The 17,059-nt window shown below is 44.3% G+C and overlaps 1 protein-coding gene across 6 annotated transcripts in view; it reads right to left on the reverse strand.

Annotated features, from left to right (window-relative positions):
• Positions 1-17,059, reverse strand: part of KCNIP4 (potassium voltage-gated channel interacting protein 4) — a 437,188-nt gene that overhangs the window by 231,663 nt on the left and 188,466 nt on the right. Inside the window, exon 1 of one of the 6 annotated variants that reach the window (XM_081207942.1) lies at positions 6,161-6,485. The exons of 4 other annotated variants lie outside the window; for them this stretch is intronic. In XM_081207942.1, the coding sequence (XP_081064068.1) occupies positions 6,161-6,218 (58 nt within the window). In that variant the 5' untranslated portion in view covers positions 6,219-6,485. Of the gene's footprint in view, positions 1-5,516; positions 5,539-6,160; positions 6,486-17,059 lie in introns of those variants that run through there. One more of the 6 variants, XM_081207935.1, reaches the window with a different exon arrangement.

Genomic DNA, 17,059 nt, shown 5'->3' on the forward strand with positions numbered 1-17,059 from the left:
TTGTGATTCGGCGCATCTGCGCATAGTGCGATTTAGCGCTTCTGTGCATGCGCGACCGCCAAAACCCAGAAGTAACCTGTTCTGGTACTTCCGGGTTTCGGTGGTACACAACCTGAAGCGTCTGTAACCCAAGGTATGACTGTATATAAAATAAGGGAAGTATTTGCCTGAATGAAAATGTATCTTATACCCATGCTGAGTAAGAAGATTGAATGGCTGCTGCATAAATCAGGCAAGATGCTCTATTTGAATAAAGACTTTGTCTTTAACTGTGCCGATAAAGAACTCCAGTGTGGAATTTTAATGGCGGAGATTGGACGTGTCTCTGTGAGTTATTTACAGTGGTGCCTCGCAAGACGAAAATAATCCGTTCTGTGATTCTCTTCGTCTAGCGGTTTTTTCGCCTTGCGAAGCAAGCCCATTGACGGATTAGCGGATTAGCGCTATTAGCGGCTTTTAGCGGCTTATCGGATCAGCTGATAAGCGGCTTAGCGGCTTAGAAAAAGGGGGGAAGGGAAAAAAACCCGCAGGAACTCGCAAGACATTGTCGTCTTGCGAAGCAAGCCCATAGGAGATTTGTTTTGCGAAGCACCTCCAAAACGGAAAACTCTTTCGTCTAGCGAGTTTTCCGTCTTGCGAGGCATTCGTCTTGCGTGGCACCACTGTATAGCCGCAGCCCATACGCAATCTGGGAACAGTGGAAGGAATGGAATGTGAATTGTAAACACTGCAGAGAACTGAACAAAGGAAGATATCAATTCATTCTCCCGACACACCAGGTCTCAGAACAATGCTTATGAAGGACTACACACACAAAATGGATTTTATATTTATGAGAATTAACAGAGGTGCTGTAAGTAAGGAGAGATGAAATGGCTACAGGAGAAGTGATGAACATATGTTTACAACAGGAGCGGGAAACCTGATTATTTTTAAGAAACTGATTTAAATTAAAGTAATTTGGTCTGATTTGTAATAATGTGGAAAACCAATAAAAATATAAACCTTCTACTCTAGTGTATCAGAGGCTTTCCCTAGTGTAAACAGAGGTATTTCGCTATCACCTACGACCAGATCCTTTTAACTAGAAATGCCAGGAACCAAAGCCAGCACCATCTGAGTGCAAAGGATGTGCAAAGTATATCACTGTCACAGCCTTCCCTGCCCCTGCCACACTGCGCACTGGAACAAGAATATTAAACATTCAGCTTAGCATATTCTGCAATGAGGTGATGAGGTACAGTTCTACCACCAGTTAAAAATTCACAGCAAATTAGTAGAAGAGGTGTGTTGAAAGGGCAGATGTGCTGCGTATTAGGCAACACAACCTCAAAATAACTGCTCATACTTTCTGTCAAAATGGCTGTTGTTTCCTCAACCATACTTTCTCTGTTACTAGATACAGTGGTGCCTCGCAAGACGAAATTAATTCGTTCCGCAAGTCTCTTCGTCTTGCGAGTTTTTCGTCTTGCGATGCACGGTTTCCCATAGGAATGCATTGAAAATCAATTAATGCGTTCCTAGGGAAACCGCCTTCAGACCAGGTCCGGGGACAGTCTGTCCCCGGACCTCTTCTGAAGGCTGGGGGGGGGGACAAGGGCTTTTCTTTCCACCCCCAGCATTTTAAAAAACCCCGGGACAGCGGAGGACTTCTCCCCTGTCTGGGCAATCTTAAAATGCTGGCGGGCGGCATTTTAAAATCGCCCCGGGACAGCGGAGGACTTCTCCGCTGTCCGGGGCGATTTAAAAGCCCCTGGGAAGGCAGGCAGGGGGGACAAAGACTTTTGCCCCCCGCCAGCCTTCAGAAGAGGTCCTGGACCTCTTCTGAAGGCGGGCGGGGGGGGCGAAAGTCTTTGCTCCCCCCGCCTGCCTTCAAAAGCCTTCCGGGACAGGCAGGCAGGGGGGAGCAAAGACTTTCGCCCCCCGCCCGCCTTCAGAAGGTGTTCCCTCCCCTCCGCCCGGCTTCGGAGCATCGTTCCGAAGCCGGGCGGCGGCGGGAGGAGGCGTTCCCCCCCCCCCACCGCCCGGCTTCGGAGGAGGTCCGAGGACAGTGGGGAAGACGCGCTGCGCTTCCCCGCTGTCCCGGATATTTCCCTATGGGCTGTCGTCTTGCGAAGCAAGCCCATAGGGAAATTCGTCTTGCGAAGCGCCTCCAAAACGGAAAACCCTTTCGTCTAGCGGGTTTTCCATCTTGCAAGGCGTTCGTCTTGCGAGGTACCACTGTACTACAATTCTCTTTCTTTTGCTCACAAGATAGTCTTAACCTTTTATCCTTTCATCTCAAGGAGAATTATCTGTCTCGGGATTCATTTTCCCCTCATAAATAGTATTGTTTTCCATCTTGCTTTTGGAAACTCTTAACCTGTCAGTGGATGATACATAGTTTTTACCATTTAATTTAGATTCCCATTCATTTTACTTTAAATCCATGCCAGTATTGTGGATTTTTCAAGATAACACAGTGTTTTCTTTGGAAACACTCAAGCCTAAATCTGTGACTGGATGGTTTGCAGAACTGTCAGTTTTCTTTATTTAACCTATATTTTCCAGTGACATGTATAAATGTTGGAGCACAAATTTAATCACAAGGTCGAATCTTCTCTTTGTTTCCATGGAATTTTATAAATACAGGCCACACAAAAGGACAAATATAGCAAGACAACAAGAGCCCATAAATAATTCACTGATTGCAATGCTTAGTATATCTGGATATGCTTGTGGGACGACGGTTTATTATTTATTTATTTACTTGTACAAATTTATATCGTACTTAGTCTTAAGGAAAACCCCTTAAAAACAAAGAAATAGCAGCTTCTATAAAGGTTTCAAAAAAGTGAGCAGGCACTTGGCCGCCTGTGAGATTGACTTAGAAAGTGATGTAATTTCAGCTATTCATAATAAAGTCACTCTTTCCAAGACCTCTGCATTGGCAAGAAGGTTCCCTTTTTCTGCCTAGAGGAGAGGTGATATTTTATCCAGTAAATCAAACCATCTACAACCTTTCACAACTATCCAAGCATGAAAACCCTGGGGTCTGTTGTGAGCTACAGGTGACGGATAATGTTAGCAGAGACAGGCCAGGATCCAGTTTTGCCAGCATTCCCAGTTAAGCACACTCTCCTAATTGCTAAGTGTCCAGTGATGCACTCTGGTCTATCACAGTGCTTGACCCACATCAAGGCATCTAGAGTTGGGGCTGGGGGTAAGCTGGAGGGGTACATGCCAGTGGCAGGTGGGTCAAAGAGCAACAGATGTGTCTACCTTCCGGCCATGCAAAACCACACAAACCATGGACTCAGCTACATTGGCAAAGAAAAAACGCTTTTTGTGCGTTGTATATGTATTATAACACTGACACCAGATAGCACTGTGGGGTTCTGTTTTTGCCACCCCTATTTCTCTAAGTTTACAACGCATTTAACAAACTCTTCTTTGATGCGTCTACATCCAACCACAGGCAAATCTGTGCAGGCAAGGAGGAGAAATTGTCACAGTTCAAGGGTGCTGTGCAGACAGATAAAAGTACTTCAATATCTGAATGAGCGTCTCCACCCCCATCGTTCTACCCGGACACTGAGGTCCAGCGCTGAGGGCCTTCTGGCGGTTCCCTCACTGCAAGAAGCCAAGTTACAGGGAACTAGACAGAGGGCCTTCTCAGCAGTTGTACCTGCCCTGTGGAACGCCCTCCCATCAGATGTCAAAGAGAACAACAACTACCAGACTTTTAGAAGACATCTGAAGGCAGCCCTGTTTATGGAGGCTTTTAATGTTTGATGTATTGCAGTATTTTAATATTTTGTTGGAAGCTGCCCAGAGTGGCTGGGGAAGCCCAGCCAGATGGGCTGAGTATAAATAATAATTTATTATTATTATTATTATTATTATTATTATTATTATTATTATTATTATTATTACTACTACTACTACTACTACTCACAGATGGTATTGGAGCAGGTTCAGTGGGGTGTGTGGCATCCCCAAACTCGGCCCTCCAGATGTTTTGGGACTACAATTCCCATCATCCCTGACCTCTCTTCCTGTTAGCTAGGGATGATGGGAGTTGTAGTCCCAAAACATCTGGAGGGCCGAGTTTGGGGAAGCCTGCCTTAGGGCAAGGGGAGAGTCTTGAACACCAGATAGAGAGGCCTGGAGTGTTGTTTTCCACTCCCAGGTTTGAAGTTCCCCAATCCTGATCTACAGGGTAGTTGTCTGTTATTCTTTGCACAATTATGCATGCTCTGAGGCCAGAATCAATGTGAGATTTATTTATATTCTGTTGTTTTATTTGGAAGTGGCCAGAGCAGAGTACACAATCATAAAGCTGTTATATAATCAAGAAAAGTACACCAGTTTCTAAAAGCAGGAACAAAATACAACCCACATTTCAAACAATGCAAAATCAGAAAGCAGCTTGTTATATACCAATACTTGTTCCAGTAACATTGACAGCTGCATATTAAACGCCCATCGAAATGAAAGCATTTTCAGTTTTTAGGAAAGATACACAAAGGCGGAGCCTGATGAATTTCAAATGGAAGAGCATTTCAGAGTTGCAGGGCCGCTTCAAAGGTCTTCTCTCGCATGCTCACTTGCCCAATCTCCCAAGATCACACTGAGAGGAAGGCCTCTGACACTGATCTTAATTTCCAGGCAGAACTATATGGATACAACAGTAGAGTTGTGCATTCTGACCTGTGAGCACTGGCAAGTCAAGTGCCACATTTTGGACCAACTAGAACTTCAGGACTGCCCTGAAACATAGCCCCGCATACAGTATATTAAAATAGTCCAGTCTGGAGGTAATTAAAGCATGCTTGATTAAAGCAATCCAAGCATCCTCAGAATTTATAAACACACCACTTGCAACTTCCATAAAACAGGCCAGTAGTTATCTAAGGTGTTATTCTGTGGCCCCAGTGGCGTAGCGTGGGGGGTGCAGGGGGGGGGCCGGCCGCACCGGGTGCAACATCTGGGGGTTAGGGTTAGGGGGCGCAAATCCACGGGTTAGGGGGTGCAAATCCACGGGTTAGGGGGAGCAAATTACTTGCCTTGCCCCGGGTGCTGACAACCCACGCTACGCCACTGTGTGGCCCTTTACCAAAAGGCAAATTCCACTGAGCACAGCGGAACAGCAGAACCATGTATTACAAATGAAGTCTTCTGTATAACTTTTAATTTGAAAACTATATCCTTGTGAAAATACAACAGGCAAAACACTATATGCCTTTCTCTGCTTTCACTTTGCATACAATCAAACATGAACAGCTACCAAGATGCTTATGATAAGATTAAAGAAAACTGACTACCTTATATATTTAAAATTATTATTATTTTTTATTAAGAAAAGAGTCTAGTAGCCTAGTTACTTCTCAAAGGCAATTCAAAACTACAGAAAAATTCAGCACACATTAAAACAGTCTTGAAATATATATTTATTACTATGCTGTAGCCTAGAATGATCACCATGAAGATAAACATGAGAACAGGAGGAAAAGGAAGTATAGATATAAGCTCACATTGCTATAATCCTTGTTTAGGTTGGCTTTCATTTCAACGTGGATGACTTTCAAGTGAAAACATTGCGCACCCCAGCAGAATGCATTCTAAAGCTGACGTTTCCAAATGTTTCATTCTTATAATAAAATTATCATCAAAGGATGATCATACCATCACTAATGCTATTTTGCTATTTTAATTCATGGCATCCCAGACAGTTGAACATTTACTCCTGTTTTCTTTTCACATGTGACCTGAACAATTAATTCAGTTATAGAGTCTCTTAAAAAACCCTTTTCTCAAGGTACTTAACCTCTGGGCCACTACTACGCTGTTTGAAATTAAAACCTACCAAAAGCATCAAGGCTTCTCACCTATAAAAAAACCACACACACACACAGAGCGATTTTTCTTTTTAAAGCACAATCACCAATTCTTAAAACCCTGCTCCAATGTTACATTTCCACATCCAAGTCTAGTTACTACTGGGGCCTCAAGCAGCACACCTTTCCCAGGACCACAGCCTTGAACAATATTCTGTGGAAGTTTTAAACGTAGCGAAAAGTGGCACAAGCAAATAATTCTTAAAACAAACGGTTTTGCAGACAACATTCCTCACACCAGTTACAAATGTGTAAAAGCAAATGAAGCACCAGCCTCTTACCTCTGCTGTACTTCCTCTGTTTTGCAAGTATGAAAAAGGTCACCAAGATTGCTCCCATCTCCACAAACTTCAGCCCCAAACTTGCTGACCCTTCACTTTAGAACTTCCTTTATCACATAGCGCAATTAAAACAATAGACTCTTGCAAACCAAACACAGGAGAATTCTGCAGCCAAGTAACAAGGCTTCAGACTCCTTAACTGCCTGCATCACATCTGTTAGCAATATACATATTTAAGAGCTGTGCTCTCTAGCTTCCTAATTTCGATTCACATGCTTTGGGGAGTTCAGAGACCTGCTGCAAAGGGAGAGCTGGAATGGAAGACAGCATATAGCCCCATTGTTTATATGCCATGTAGGTTAATTGAGCTTGCAGCTGCTGCTACTTTAAGAAAGCTCTGAATCAGTGCTTAGTACAGTGCAATTTTTTATACTTTGGCACTTACTAGTGGGCTGGTTATATTAGTGGAAAGCTGAGAGCTAAGGCAATATAACAGATAAGTGTGTGAGCCTGGAAGTCTCTGGAGTAAAATCTCACTTCAGTTGTGAGTTCAACAGGTAAGGTGCCTTTTTAAGCAAGGCACAGCCATTCAGTCACCACACATAAGCCCACTTGTAATTCTGTGCCTCCTCCGCTAGAGGTCTGGAGGGCGGCAACAAGAGAGCGAGCCTTTTCTGCAATGGCTTCTCGTTTGTGCAATGCTCTTTCAAAGGAGGTACACCTCCTTACATATCTTTAGGCACCAGGCGAAAACATTCCTCTTCTCCCAGGCCCCTGGCTAATTAATCTATGGCCCTTTAAACCATAGCTGTCAACCGTCCCTTATTTGGTGGGAAACTCCCTTATCCCAGCGCTGTGTCCCACTGCTGTCCCGGATTGATGATGTCCCTTAAATTTCCCGGGTTTCATGCTCGCCTGGCTCAGGAGGGAAGCAGCGGCTCGGGGTCCTCTGCCGCAAGAGAGAGCGTGCACATAAGCTGCCGCGTCTCCGTCTCTCCCTTTTCTCCCTCAGGGGCGCGTTGTGAGGAGACGGGTGGCGACGGGCGGGCAGGCAGCCCCTCTCTTGCGAGACTTCTGCAGCACTGCCAGGGGAAGCTGGAGGCGGCTGAGGAGGCGGCCTGAGGGAGGAGGAAGAGGAGGGGATGGGGAGGGACGCAGAAGGGCGGCGCTTCAGCGGCCACCACGGCGCCGCAACCACCTCATGCCAGGCTGGCGGGCGAGAGTCTCCCTCCCTCCCTCCCTCTCTCTCAGGCAGGGAAGGGCCGATGGAACTCCTTGCACCAGGACGACAGCAGCCCCAACGTGCATAAGCTAAGCAAAATACCTTATTTTGGCTTCTGATCCCTTATTTTCAAGGCTGCTGGTCCCTTATTATCAAATCTGTAAGTTGACAGCTATGCTTTAAACTGGGAGGGGGGGTATTGTTTTTGTTTGTTATTATTGTGTATATGTTTGTGTTTATATATTGTAAACCACCCTGTGATCATCAGAAGAAGGGCAGTATAGAAAATAAGTAAGATAAGGAGAATATTGCCAAGTAGCTGTATACAGTTGTGGTAAGGTATGAAGTGTTTTGAACATGCAGAGGCATAAGGTGGGCACTTAGGGCTTGCCAAAAATTAGGAAATTGGTCAGCAAAAGTATGGCACAGATTTGCATAAAATTTGCATATGCCTATGAGTGCATGCATGGAAATAATTTCCATAATTTAAAAACTAATACAATACTATCTCACTGTAGTGAGGAAGACTGGGACCAGTTGACCTGTGTGCCTGCCCAGTTTGTTGTCCAAGTGCTAAATACTCATGAGCCAGCATTCAACAAAAGAGGTTTAAAGACTGTCTCAAGGCATATCTAAAAAAAATGTATAAACACTGACAATTGGTGTTATAGGAATTCTAAGGTCTTATATATATATAAAATAAATGTTCATAAATGTAGAAGGCAAACATAAACATAAGCATAAAAACCATGTGTCTGAAATAGTACAGGAGAACAATCCTGAAGCCATCTTGGCTCTTCCAGTAACGTCAAATATTCTCCCCATTGTCTCTTTGCTCACAAACCCTGTCTTAAGGGCGTATTTGTATTTGAATAGGGTGATCCTGTGACCTGGATTCAGGAACTAAGTATTTAGCATCTTGAAAGGAATGGCCAAGTTGCCCAGGTAAAGCAATCAAGTGACCATTATCAGTATCCTGCCAGACAGGATTTCTGCTGTAGCCCGCCTCCTTCTGTGATGCATGTATGATGTTTTGAGGGGTGGTCTTCAGCTACAGGGTGGGTAATTTCAAAAGTCTATATAAGGGCTTGCACACCATTGTTCTGGGTCCCTCCTGCCTCCTGTGTGTGGTTAGTGAGCACCCTGTTGCAACAGTTAATAAAGATTCAGGCTTACTAGCTGCCTCGCTTCTCAATATTCTCTAGTTGGCCTCTGTTATTTTCTCCTACCAATAGAGAACCTACTGTACTTAAGGACTCTGTACGGGTTCTTGGATACCCCATAAGGGGGAAAGGAGCAGTTTTTTCTTATAACAGTTGGGAAGCAATGGCCTATGAGTGCTTCAATTGGAGAATAGCCTTTACCAAAGGTGTCATGGGCTTTGAAGTCGCTCAAACTCAAGACGAAAGGGAGAAACTAGCTAAGAAGAAGGAACGCTTGGCAAACCCTCACCGTGATCAACTCCCACCCAGAAACCTATGTCCCCACTGTGGAAGGACATGTGTATCCAGAATTGGCCTCCATGGTCACTTACGGACTCACTGTTAAAACCGTGTTCATGGAAGACAATATTACTCAGCTACGAGTGATTGCCAAAGAAGACTGATGAGCAACTTCAAGGCCACACTCATCCATCTTACAGTTCTTTATCTGCAAGCTGGATTTGGGACTACAGCCTATCCAAGTAGAAAACACATATCCACCCTACAAATGTTCAGTATTATTTACATAGCCGTGCATAGTATGTTAGAGAGTACCATAAACAGAAGACTGATCCCTTCCCCAAATAGTACACTGTCTCTTTAAGGCTTATTAGTTAACTATTATTATTTGGGCAATTTTTAAACAAAACTCTTAAGAAGTTTACAACATAAATTAAGACACCATAAATTGAAAAAGCAAAGCCAACCAAATTCCCATTCCGCCCCCTGGACTTATGCTACCATTTCACTTGTAAATCCAGCCTATTTAATGTTATGTATCATATTGTTTTCAAATGAAACCTTTGCAAAATACAACTGTAAGCATCTCCCCCAAGGAAAGACAACAGACTTACTGTGCTTACATGTGTAGAGCTTTTGTTCCCCCACAGTGTGGCAGCAAAGCCTTTAGCAAAAGAAAGCATTTGCCTTAAAACACACCACCATAGGTCGCATAGAGTGGCAGAAAAGAGGCTGCGACTGGATGCTATGGATGTTGTCAAAAGCAGGGAGTTAGTGCGGTGAAGCTGGAAGATGCGACTATCTTGGCAGGGCAAAGGCATATGGCCAAGGATTTTGGTACTAGGCTCCAGCCATCGGTAACTGGTTCAAACTCCAAAGTTCTTATACCTATTTAATGCCTTTTAAAGCATTTCTCGCAAAGCAGAATCTAAAGTTAAACATAACAATACAGTGGTACCTCAGGTTACAGGCGCTTCAGGTTACAGTCTCTGCTAACCCAGAAATAGTACCTCGGGTTAAGAACTTTCCTTCAGGATGAGAACAGAAATCGTGCGGTGGAGGCAGCGGGAGGCCCCATTAGCTAAAGTGGTACCTCAGGTTATGAACAGTATCAGGTTAAGAACGGTCCTCCAGAATGAATTAAGTTCTTTTTTTTCCAAAATATTTTTTATTACATTTTTCAGATATAAAGTCAGATATAAGAAAGAAGTAACAGAAAACAGAAAAAAGAAAAAAGAAATCCAACATTCCAAGACATTTTTTCATAACCAACCGGACTTCCCCACATCTCCCTCACCCTGCATTCTTTACAATAAAAATATCAGCAAATTATTACCTTGTTTCTTGCATTCCTTTGTACTTTTCAAATATTATGTTTTGAGTTTAAGATACTTATTATCAATTTACTTATACCTTAAATTAGATATGATATTACTTTAAACTTTAACCCTTTCATATTTATAACTTAGGTTCCTGTATCTCCAAATCCTGGTTGCTGAGGCTAGATTTCCCAAATCATGCAAATTCTTAGCATTCATATAACTTATAATATTTTTGTAAATAGTCCTTAAATTTTTTCCAGTCCTCTTCCATCGTTTCTTCTCCCAAGTCTCGGATTCTGCCAGTCATTTCAGCCCAGAATGAATTAAGTTCTTAACTCGAGGTACCACTGTGCATAAAACATTTGAATAAAACACAAGAAACGTGTTTTTTAAAAAGTCACAAAATATTCCTGGGTAAAATGATTTTTTAAAAACCACAACAGATAAAACAAGCAGTCAACCCAAGCATCTGAAGTTCTAGGCAATCCCAGTTGTAGAATATAAGCCCTCTTTCCAGATAAAACCTGTGACAGGTGGGCGAGATAAGCCTACAGAATATTTTGTAAAGCCTTCAGTATTGCTCTCTGACAGAGCTTGGTCGGCAACAAATGCCACAGAAGTAGGGCTGCTACAGAGAATGCCTTCTGCCTCGTAGCTGGCATATCTTGGTGACGGTCCTGCTCTGATCAGGTCAGGACCTCAGCAAAAGTTGAGGGAAACTCCTCACAACCAGTTAACAATAGACACGAGGTCAGAAGCGCAAGGACAAAGGGAATCTGAAAAGCAAAGACTGTGTTCAGCCAGAATCAAAGCATGAAAAAGCAATCCAGAAGTTCTAAGTAGAGATCAGCAGCAAGAAAGGTCAGTGGAAGGTAACATCGCCACAGTTAACCACAAGTATTTAGGACATGGTGAAGAACTGTTTTGGGCTAGGAGGCTGGCTCTTTATCTACCCCAATGCCTCTGGGCAATGTATCACCAGTTTGAAATCAAAATGTGTAGGCAAAAGCGTACCACTTTGCAAGTCTCAACAGAGCCTGGAAACCAGTTGTGGCAAGTAGCAGGTTGGCAGAGGCAGGTGTTGCCTTCAAGCCCCTCTGTGGGTGCCCAGAACATCTGACTGGGCCCTGAAAACAAGATGTTGGGTGACAGGTGCATTCAGTTTGATCCAACAATGTTCTTCTGAGGTTCCAGAGCAGGAGTGGCCCAACAGATGCCATTGGACTACACGTCCATCATCTCTGCCCAATGGCCATACTGGAGGACCATAGCTTTCCTAACTCTGCTCCTGGAGGCAGTTTCTCTTCCGAACTCTGGGTGTTCACTGCTGAACAAGTGAGTGAATGCAGTTCCTTCTCTGGGAAATATCAGATCCTTCTTGGTGGCTGTGGTTGCTGGAGGAAACTGCTGCGTGGACCCACCTATAGACTGCTCTGCCCATTCAACCCGATAACAGACCATTAAAGCACTCTGGGGCAGCTGAAGTGACTTAATCTGATTCAAAACTTGCTGAGCGAACACAACTCTTCCTGAGATCCGTTCAATATTAAGTTAGTACCACAAGGTCGTCCCTAATCAGCACTTAATTTTAGTGTATTGTCATAAAGTGATATGAATCAATTTCATAAATCTTTAACGATTGCTCTTTAAAGAATTGAGATTGTCTGCTGCCTCAAGCTATTGCATACCCCTGTGTTAAAGGTTCCTTGTTACTTTCCCATCCATCAATTTACATTTCTAAATACTGAGACAGCCACTTCCTAGCTGATTACACTGTTTTGTTTCAGGTGGACAACTGTATTGAATTGTTGGATTCCTAGACTGATCCATTTACAGAAACTTTAACCTTACATTCTTAAGTCGACCATCTTCAATAGTAGGAAAGCCCACTCAGATAGTGGCCAAAGTGATGGAGGAAAGGTGGATCTGATAAGAGGCTGCAAGCCTCCAGCTGGGGGGTGATGACTTATAAACGTCACAGGCCCCAAGGGGTGGGGAGGAGCCTGAATAAAGCAAGGACAGTCTCTGGAAGGAGGGTGTTGTATTGGGCACCAACTATGGCTGATTAGCCCATATATGTGGCAAGTGAGAGTCTGAGGCAAGCAGGTCTGGGCCCTCGTAGACTCATCAAGTGCCCTCACCATAGTGCAAGTGGAGATGCTAACTCAAGAGCCAAGGCTAGCTTCTCACCCTCTTAAATACATCATGGCACTTGAGAGCTTCATGCACACAGTGCTTGGGATGGGAGTTGGGATGGAATGGATCTTTGACTGTGCAGGGGTCAATATTCTCCAACACACTCCTTGGCTTAGTGGAGTGTGCTTTTGTGCCCTGGTCACCAGTTACTATTGGGTCTTCTGGTGACATATTCTTCTGGTCTTCTCGTGATATATTCATTCATTGCCTATGGAACAGGCTTCCTCAACCTTGGCTCTCCAGATGTTTTTGGCCTACAACTCCCATGATCCCTAGCTAGAAGAACCAGTGGTCAGGGATGATGGGAATTGTAGTCTCAAAACATCTGGAGGGGCAAGGTTGAGGAAGCCTGCTATGGAAGTTGAGCTTCAGATTTTTACCTGGAAGCATTTAATATGGATTTGTTGCTATGTCTGGCAATACTTGTGAATAGAAGTGGAACTGAAGTGCTATTTTTTAATGCTATCTGAAGGTATAAAGAGAGTGAGGGGGCCAAAAGACAAAAAGACCTACATCTTCACCAAAGAATGGGAGAAGTTCTGCTTTCTAGGCTATGAAAGAGAAAGCACAGTGCTATTTTTCTAGAAAAAGAGGTGCCAGAACTCACTGTGAACACCTCCCTTGTTCTCCTATAATGACAATGGCACTCACCTGAGTTCTGGTGAGTTCTGTCTTTTTTAAAAAAAAAGCACCAGGAAAGTGATTTGCTTCATCTGCTCTGTGGCTGTTGCCTTCTCCAGAAAGTGCAATGTGAAATTCATGACACATAGCACTTCCTCACAAAACGTTCCTCTTGCTTCTGAGGTCCGGGAAAAGGTCAACAAGCGAAAAACAAAACTTAAAGTGCTATTGTCTCTCTTCACAAGATCCGTAGCTCGAAGCAAGTGCTACGCTGACCTTGTTTAAAATCCCCCATGCAATTTCTGGGTGGAGGGGACCCTTCAAGGATGGACAAGCAGCGAAGGGAGGACCTTCTAACTGCTAGTGAGAACCTTTTTGGCCATCTGCCTTTGCCCTATCAAAAGGACATAAATGTATTAATGCAGAAGTTGCAGGTGCCTAGACGCACAGTTGCAAGAAGAGCGGAGGCCATCTCTGCTGACCTGAAACATCAGCCGGTGCGTGATGTAAATAACTGTCTGTCTTTTGGACTTTGTCTTGATGAAAGCACTGACCTATGTGACATTTTGCAAGTAGCAGTTATGGTGCACATGTTGTTCAGCATTTTTTACAGTGAAAGTTAGTTTCTGGAACACGCAAAGGGAAAAACAGGAAGCGAGGGTGTATTTCTGACCTTCAAGAACTATGCCACAGAAATTAACTTGCTGCTTCAGAATCTGACATCCATCACAATGGATGGGACACCCACAATGGTGGGCAGAATCAATGGAGTCATTGCTCACTGCAAGAAGTTTGTTTCCAAGTTTGTTTCATAGCACTGCAGCGTGCACCAGGAAGTACTGGGTGTGAAAGTACTCTGGTTTGTGCACGGCATGGGAATAGTTATCCAGATAATGAATTCTATCCATGCTGCCCCTTTGCAGCATAGCCTTTCCAAGCTACATCTGAATTAACTGTTTCTGGCTGGTGGGGGGAACCCTGGTTCTGAATGGGGTAACCAATTGAAGTGCAGAGTGTTTTAGGACCAGGACATTCGCAGGGAAACCAAAATGCTTGTTTACAAAGCTATTGTACTACCAACCTTACTGTATGCTTTTGAAACATGGACCACTTATAAATGCCATCTCCAACTCCTTGAAAGTTTCCATCAATGGTGTCTCCAAAATTTTTTACACATCACTTGGGATGACTGGTGAACTAATACCAGTGTACTGGAAGAAGCAAATATCACCAGTGTCAAAGCAATGATTCTTCAACATCAACTTTGTTGGACTGGTCATGTTGTGCGGATGCCTGATTATCGTCTTGCAAAGCAACTACTCTGTTCCGAACTTAAAAATGGAAAGCGTAATGCTGGTGGTCAGCAAAAGAGGTTTAAAGACTGTCTGAAGGCAAATTTTTAAAAATGTAGTATAAACACCAACAATTGGGAAACACTGGCCTCAAGTGCTTCAATTGGAGAACAGCCTTTACTAAATGTGTCATGGGCTTTGAAGACACTCGAACTCAGGACGCAAGGGAGAAACGTGCTAAGAGGAAGGCACTCTTTGCAAATCCACACTGTGATCAACTCCTGCCCAGAAACCAATGTCCCCACTGTGGAAGGACATGTGGATCCAGAATTGGCCTCCACAGTCACTTACTGACTCACTGTTAAAACCGTGTTCATGGAAGACGATATTACTCAGCTACGAGTGATTGCCAAACAAGAACTGTGCCCCTGAAGAACCAGGTGTGCAGCCTGTGGGTCATTTTGGACTCACAGCTGTCCATGGAGGTGCAGGCTAATTCTGCGTCCAGAGCAGCTGTCTACTAGTTCCATCTGGTACACCAGCTGAGACCCTACCTGCCTGCACACTGATTCATAACAGTTCCCTTGGATGAAATTGAAGTAGTCACACAAGTAGTCTTGTTTGCAGGTAAGAAATGACAGCACTGCCACTTCTTCTCTTGCCAGCGGGCAAGCAAAACTGTGACAAATATTCCACAATGCTGTGAAGCTGCCTTGCACGCTCATCTGGCATGCGTTAAAGAATACTACAGTGTTTTATTTTTATTGTATCATCAGATACTACTGATCCCAACAGTGTCAGCAAAGGACTCTATTTATAGTACACTGCCAAGTGTGCCTGAGGCTGACTGAAATTATTTGTCTAAAAATAATTTTGCTCTCCATGAATGTGGTCTTTTGTGTTGTATCTCAGGGAGATAAAGACTTCCTTGTTAATGTTTGCAGACCAAGCCATTGTTAAAGACACAAACATTGGCTATGGTGGTGGGGCAAGCAGGTTTGTAAAGTTCATATTTACTAATATTCAGGTAAGGCTGTCTTTTGACATGCAGCCAATTTACAGCTCATACAAATGTGCGGTGCATGCAAACATTTCAGGATTAATTTGTGGCGGCAAAGCAGTGTTAGCTACAACATGTTCAGGTAGTTGCAAGTGGCCTATCAGCCATTCACAGGCCATCTTGAGTTTTTCTTGCCTGTCTGGAACTGCCAGAACTACCACCTGGCAGCCCATACTACATGAATGGCTAAAAGGTAAAGGACCCCTGACAGTTTAGTCCAGTCATGAAAGACTCTGGGATTGCGGCGCTCATCTCGCTTTACTGGCCAAGGGAGCTGACGTTTGTCCGTAGACAGTTTTTCCGGGTCATGTGGCCAGCATGACTAAGCCGCTTCTGGTGAAACCAGAGCAGCGCACGGAAACACCATTTACCTTCCCGCCGGAGTGGTACCTATTTATCTACTTGCATTTTGACGTGCTTTCGAACTGCTAGGTGGGCAGGAGCTGGGACCGAGCAACAGGAGCTCACCCCATCACAGAGATTCGAACTGCCGACCTTCTGATTGGCAAGCCCTAGGCTCAGTGGTTTAGACCACAGCGCCACCCGCGTCCCTATTTATGCATGGCTAGTGAGCAGCAATTGGCTTACTGGGTCAAATAGTTTTCCAGGTCTGAACTAAAGGATTTTCTTATGTTTTAATTACATTTTTAATAGTTCTTTTAGATATGGTATTGAAAATAACTCAAAATGATGCCAAAGCATTACTGTTCCATATTTTCTGTTTTGAATGCATATTTTTTTTGTACTAGGATCTAGCAAGCTTTCTGCTGCTTGAGATACAAGGAAACTTCAGTTCAGTCTGAATTATTAAACACTTGTTAGATCTGCTACAGTTCGTAAAAATCTGACATTCTGACATTCCACATTATGTCGATGTGTTATAAAAAAGCTGAATGCATTTGACAACCACATAATACCCCCCCCCGAATTCCTAAAAGTCGGGTCCTCCATCATGGAGGGCACGTGTTGTGGTGAGATCACCAGAAACTGCCACCCTGTTGTGGGGCGGGACCGTTTGGATAGCCACAACACCCCATTGCTTGCCCCTCTGTTGCTGGGGCGGAAATTTGGTCAGTTGGTTTGGCTATTGGCTGCTGAGGGGCTACTTAAGCTGCTGCACATCGCTGGAGAGTTTCACTTTCTTGCTACGTGCAGCAGATCACCCGCCCTCCTCTCCCTATATTTAGGGTTGTTCTTATGGCCTTGCTATGCTTGTCTATAGGGACGCGGGTGGCGCTGTGGGTTAAACCACAGAGCCTAGGACTTCCAGATCAGAAGGTCGGCGGTTCAAATCCCCACGACGGGGTGAGCTCCCGTTGCTTCGTCCCTGCTCCTGCCAACCTAGCAGTTTGAAAGCACATCAAAGTGCAAGTAGATAAATAGGTACCGCTCCGGTGGGAAGGTAAACGTCATTTCCGTGCGCTGCTCTGGTTCGCTAGAAGCGGCTTAGTCATGCTGCCCACATGACCCGGAAGCTGTACGCCAGCTCCCTCGGCCAATAAAGCGAGATGAGCACCGCAACCCCAGAGTCGGCCATGACTGGACCTAATGGTCAGGGGTCCCTTTACCTTTACGTATGCCTTTCTATGGGGTCGTCTGTTTTGGACAGGGGCCAGGTAGGAATTTTGCCATTTGGCCAATTGGCTGGTGCCACTTGGTTTTTGGCCACCGTGTAGCAGATCGTCACAACTTTGTAAGGTTGGTGGTTAGGCATTTGGTTCAATGTTTTGGGGAGGGGATGTGG

This window comes from Podarcis bocagei (genome assembly GCF_964188305.1).
Source record: "Podarcis bocagei genome assembly, chromosome: 9".
NCBI lineage: Eukaryota > Metazoa > Chordata > Lepidosauria > Squamata > Lacertidae > Podarcis > Podarcis bocagei.